Source organism: Trichechus manatus, unplaced genomic scaffold (assembly GCF_000243295.1).
Source record: "Trichechus manatus latirostris isolate Lorelei unplaced genomic scaffold, TriManLat1.0 scaffold00420, whole genome shotgun sequence".
NCBI lineage: Eukaryota > Metazoa > Chordata > Mammalia > Sirenia > Trichechidae > Trichechus > Trichechus manatus.
Genome location: NW_004444356.1, coordinates 221,402 through 226,089, shown reverse-complemented (window position 1 = coordinate 226,089; position 4,688 = coordinate 221,402). Strand labels below are relative to the sequence as shown.

The following is a 4,688-nucleotide window of genomic DNA, read 5'->3' as shown; positions in this document are numbered from 1 at the left end:
TCCCGGGGGCAAGGACCTGCCTCCCACCCATGGGCTGCCCCCACCCCATGTTCACAGGGCCCAGAACACAGAGGACTTCAGCTCATATCACATGATACCCCCAGAGAGGCCTAGGTCCCAGGCCAAACAGTGCCCCAGGACAGCAGGGGCAGCTTTGATGGGGGTGCTGCCTTGTGCCCTAGGGGGTGGTGGGGTGGGCAGCAGTGACCTGGCAGGTTGGCAGTGGACTTTCAGGCTCACACCCACACCAGGGCCTGGCTGGTGCCCAGCGCCTCCTCGAGGGAGGCTGAAAGGGACAGTGGTAGGAGCGAGCTGTCCTCTGGCCGAGGGGCTCCTGCCTGCAGCTCGCGTGGGGGTGGAAGAGAAGGACGGCCTAAGGGCAAAGACTCGGGACAACAGCCTGAGACAAGCGCCTCCCCCAGCGTGCCCTCCAGACCCCACCAGGGCACAAGGGTGAGCATGAGTGGTGAGGGCCCTGCAGAGTCACTGGAGCTGAGAGACGGGGCCCAACACCCGTCTGGGGTTACCGTGTCCTTCAGCCAGCTGAGAACAATGATGAGGTGGGGGTGGGTAGTGGGGAGAGCAGGTGTGCGCTCACTCTCATGTCAGGGGACTGGAACAGAGCCCTGAGCCTGTCGTACGAGCCCCCTGGGCCCTGGGCACAGGGAGAGGGCCCATCCACTGGACTGCAGCCCAGCTTAGGCTCCACGGGAGATGGGGCTGTCAACCCTGATGAGCGGTCCTGGAACCTGGGTGGGGTGGGGGCAGGAAGAAGGAAGAGGGGCGGTGGAGGGTCCAGACCCGAGGATGTGCTTTTTGTTTTTGTGTTTTGCTTCTGCTGTTTCTGTTTCTCAAGTGCCCACAGGTTCCCCGAAACATCTAGTTCTCCCACTGTCAGTTTTTCCAGCCTCAGTCCTCCTTCAGTAGGTTTGCCCCAGTGCCGGGTGACCCTTGGTGAGGGACAAGCAGGTTCGCTGGGGCCAGTTCTTTGAGGGGTTGGGGGCAGTGGGGAGCTGCATCACTGGGGCAGGCAGGTATGGAGAGCGGGGTCTCAGTTACTCCCGGTTTTCAGTCCTGCGCCCACTCCCTCCTTGCTTCAGACTCCCCTGTACTCCCGTGCATCCCCAAAAAAGTCACCCTCCAGGTCACTTCCTTCCCTCTGCAGTGCCTCATCTCTGCCCACCCACTGGGTGTGGGCTCCCCAGTCACAGGGCAGGCTGGGGTGGGGCCCAGCTGCAGCGGGGAACTGAGGCCAGGGGAGATGGGGCACCACGGCTTCTGGGCACTCGAGGGGCTGGCATTTCTCCCTGACCCTGCGCTGGGGGGAACTCGGGCGGGGAGCTCTGCCCATCCTCCCGGAAGCAACCCCAGGTGCTTGAGAAATGCCTGGCTGCTCGTGCCCGTGGGCAGAGGCTCGGCCGGCGCAGGTCCAGGATGGAAAGAAGGGCATAAGAGGTTGTCTGAATGAGTTTAATGAGAAGGCAGTTCTGCCCCAATCAGGCTGTGTTCCAGAAGCTCCTGGGGATGCAGAAACAGTGAGGGGATAGACGGGATGGAGAGAGCCCCCCACAAGACGTCAGCCACGCCCTGGTCCCCGAGGCCCTGGACCACGTAGGATGGTGGGCCCCTGACAAGGGAGGCAGTGGCGCCCCTCATCCATGGGGTCTTCCCTGGGAGCGATGCCAGGCACCAGGCACCTCCTGCTTCCACCTGGCCTCGCTGCCAGCCTCACCTGCTGCCGGCCTCACTGCCTCATCTCTGCAGCACAGACACCCAACTCACCAGATGTGCCAGACCCACCAGGTACACCGCTGGGCCCTGCTTTTGGGGGCCAGGTCCCCATCCCTCATCTGCCTGACCGAGCCCCAGCTGTGGCACCCTTACCATCCAGGAGGTGGAACTGGTCCGCAGACTCGCAGAAACCTGGGGGCCCAGGACAGGGTCAGCTCTGCCCCCGCAGCCACAGCCCTCCCACGGGGAGATGGTGGGGGTCAGAGCTGGCCACCAGGACGTGCTGGGTGGAGGGAGGCACTCACCGTACTTGGGGAAGAAAACGATGTGCTCTTCCGTCATACTGGCGTTCTGGACCCGCTGCTCAAACACGCTCAGGACCGAGTCATCCACAGGGATCGAGCGGGCTGTGGAAGACAGCGGGGACACTCTGGAAACCTGAGTCTGTGTGGCCCTGGGACGCACCCTGGCTGCCCCACACCCGCAGCCACTCCTCCTGGGCCTCTGCTGGCAGGAGTGGGTCAGGGTGTGGGGTCGGGCTATGAGGTTGGGGCACCAGGATCAGGGTCAGGGTGCCAGGCTCAGGGTGTTGAGGTTGGGGCTGAGACATTGGGGTACTGGAATCTGGGTGCAAGATCAGGACATTAGAGTTGGGGTGTCATCAGGGTGCCAGGGTTGGGGTGCCAGGGTCAGAGCACTGGGGAGCTGGGGTCTGGGCACTGGGGTCAGTGTCATCAGGGTGCCGGGCACCAGGATCGGGGTTGGGGTGCTGGGGTTGGGATGCCTGGGTTGAGGCATCAGGGGTGGGAGCAGGGAGGGCTGTGGTGCCCAGACCAGCCCACATGTCTGTGTGTGCTGTCTCCCCCACCATCCTGGGTGGGAGCAGAGTTGGGGCTCCCGCATGGGGAGCGCCCTGCGTGGTCTCGCACCATACAACTTCACTGAGAGCCGCCGAGCCCGCTCTAGGTACAGGATGGCGAAGCCCCGGTAGTCTGTCTCCCCGACGACCACGTCCACAGCCCCCCGGGCACCTTGGGCTGGGGGCAGAGCCTTGTCAGCACCAGCCTCCCTTCGCCCCACACCGCCTTCCCCTGCGGCCCTGCCCTCACCTTGGACTTTGCCCTGCACCCCCCACCTGCAGCCCTGCATTCACCTTGGAGCAGGAACCGCCCAAGGACCCCAGTGTCTCTGTAGAGCTGCCGCACCTGCCAGCAGATCCCATCCCTGGGGGGGAGGCGGTGAGAGAAGACACAGCAGGCGTGGGGACCCCTGACCCTGTGGGGCCAAGCGGGAACACCCAAGGCAGATTACCACTGACCACTCACTGCTCCAGGTCACAGACTGGGGCGGGATCATGAGCCCAGAGTAGGGGCGGGAGCTGGGTAGGGTCAGCAACCTTGACCGGGGGTCGGGAGCCCAGGGTAGGGTCCAAAGCCTGGGCTAAGAGGTCTGGAGGTTGAGGCACGGGTTTGGAAGCTGGGGTAGGGGTCAGGAGCTGGGAGTGGGGTCGGGAGCTGGGCCTGGGTGGGGGTTGCAAGCTGGGAGTGGGGGTCGGGAGCTGGGAGTGGGGTCGGGAGCCTGGGCGGGGGTCGGGAACCGTGAGTGGGGGTTGGGAGCCCAGGGTGGGGTCGGGAGCCTGGGCGGAGAGGTCTGGAGACTGGGGCATGGGGTCAGGAGGTGGGGGCAGGGGGCAGGAGCTGAGAATAGGGGCGAGAGCCTGGGTGGGGGTCGGGAACCTGGGGTGAAGTCGGGAGCCAGGAGTGGGACTCACAGCTTGCGGAAGGTGCTGATGGCCATGGCTTTGCCCTGGGGAGCCACATTCAGCAATGTGGCCTCTGCCCGGTAGCTCTGCTCCTGCAGGAAGCGGCACGTGGAGGCCACGGCCACGAGGAGCCACTTACCTGCAAACTGATGCCGAGGTCCCGTGAGGGAGCCCTGGGGACACAAGGAGATGGGGCAACCCAGGGTTCAGCCCTTGCTCCCCACACCGCTCTACCTGCTGGGTGTCGAAGTTGGCTTTGGGGTGGATGGTGCTGATGGGGGACGGTGGCCGAGGGGGCCTGCGTGCCCTCTGGCCCAGCGAGCCGAGGGTCAGGAGCAGGGTCAAGAGGATTGTGGGCCTGGGGGCTAGCATGGTGGTGGCGGCGGCGGCAGCGGAGCAAGCCTGGACTAAGGTCGGCCGAGGGCTAGGAAGGCCACGTCCCGGGTCAGAGTCCACCATCCAGTGCACCCAGGAGCCCAGGCTAGGGGAGGGGGGTCAGGCCCAGCCGGGAAGTCCAGTCCAGCCTCCCGCCTACCCCCTCACTGGGCCCTGATCCACCAGCCTCCTCCTGAGCCCCAGCCTGGCCCTGGACATCTGACCTTTATCTTGCACTTCCCGGCAAAAATAGCTGCCCACTTCCTGCCTACAAAGTCCTAGTTGACCTCTGGCCCTTTGTCCGTGCACACCTAGACCCCCCCCCCACTTCCCACTGGTGGCCTGTGCTCAGCCTTTTAAACATTTATTTCCCTTAAGCGACCAACAGGGTTATAGGTAGGAACTGGTCTTAACCTCGACCAAGGAAACCAGGCTCCTGAAGTCCCTAGTACAGCACCCTCCAGCAACAGGCGGGCGGGCGCCAGAGCCTGGGGTCTCAGACAGACCCGCGGCCCCAGGGCCTCGCCCAAGGCCCAGGCGCGCGGCACCGCCCCGCCCGGCCGCCAGGGGCACTGTTCCAGCAGCGCCTGAGCGCGCGCAGGCCCACAGGCTGCGGACGCTGGCTGCAGGAGCTCGGCCCTCCGCGGCCATCGATGCCTCGGGGCTCGTGCATCAAGCCTGGCGGCCCCATCATAGAGACGCGCGGCCGGAGCGGCGGCAGCGGGCGGAAGTGAGCCGGGGCGCAGTCCGGGACGCTGCAGCCGGTGGGAGGCGGCCGCGGTGAGTGACCCCGCCCCGGTCCGCCCTCGGGCTGGCTCGG

The 4,688-nt window shown here is 65.5% G+C and overlaps 2 protein-coding genes across 3 annotated transcripts in view; one reads left to right on the top strand and one right to left on the bottom strand.

The window, feature by feature from the left end:
* Positions 1–236: 236 nt before the first annotated feature.
* On the bottom strand, positions 237–3,865 carry C8G (complement C8 gamma chain). The gene is made up of 7 exons (XM_004391067.1): positions 3,728–3,865; positions 3,503–3,639; positions 2,885–2,955; positions 2,661–2,768; positions 2,037–2,138; positions 1,885–1,923; positions 237–373 (listed from the first exon to the last, which is right to left on the bottom strand). The coding sequence occupies exons 1-7, from the start codon at positions 3,863–3,865 to the stop codon at positions 237–239; spliced, it is 732 nt and encodes a 243-aa protein (XP_004391124.1).
* A 749-nt stretch (positions 3,866–4,614) lies between these two features.
* The window catches only part of FBXW5 (F-box and WD repeat domain containing 5), a 4,164-nt gene continuing 4,090 nt past the window's right edge, over positions 4,615–4,688 (top strand). For both annotated transcript variants that reach the window (XM_023725814.1, XM_004391060.2), the window contains exon 1: positions 4,615–4,648. The gene's annotated coding sequence lies outside the window, so the exon portion shown is untranslated. The remainder of the gene's footprint in view (positions 4,649–4,688) is intronic.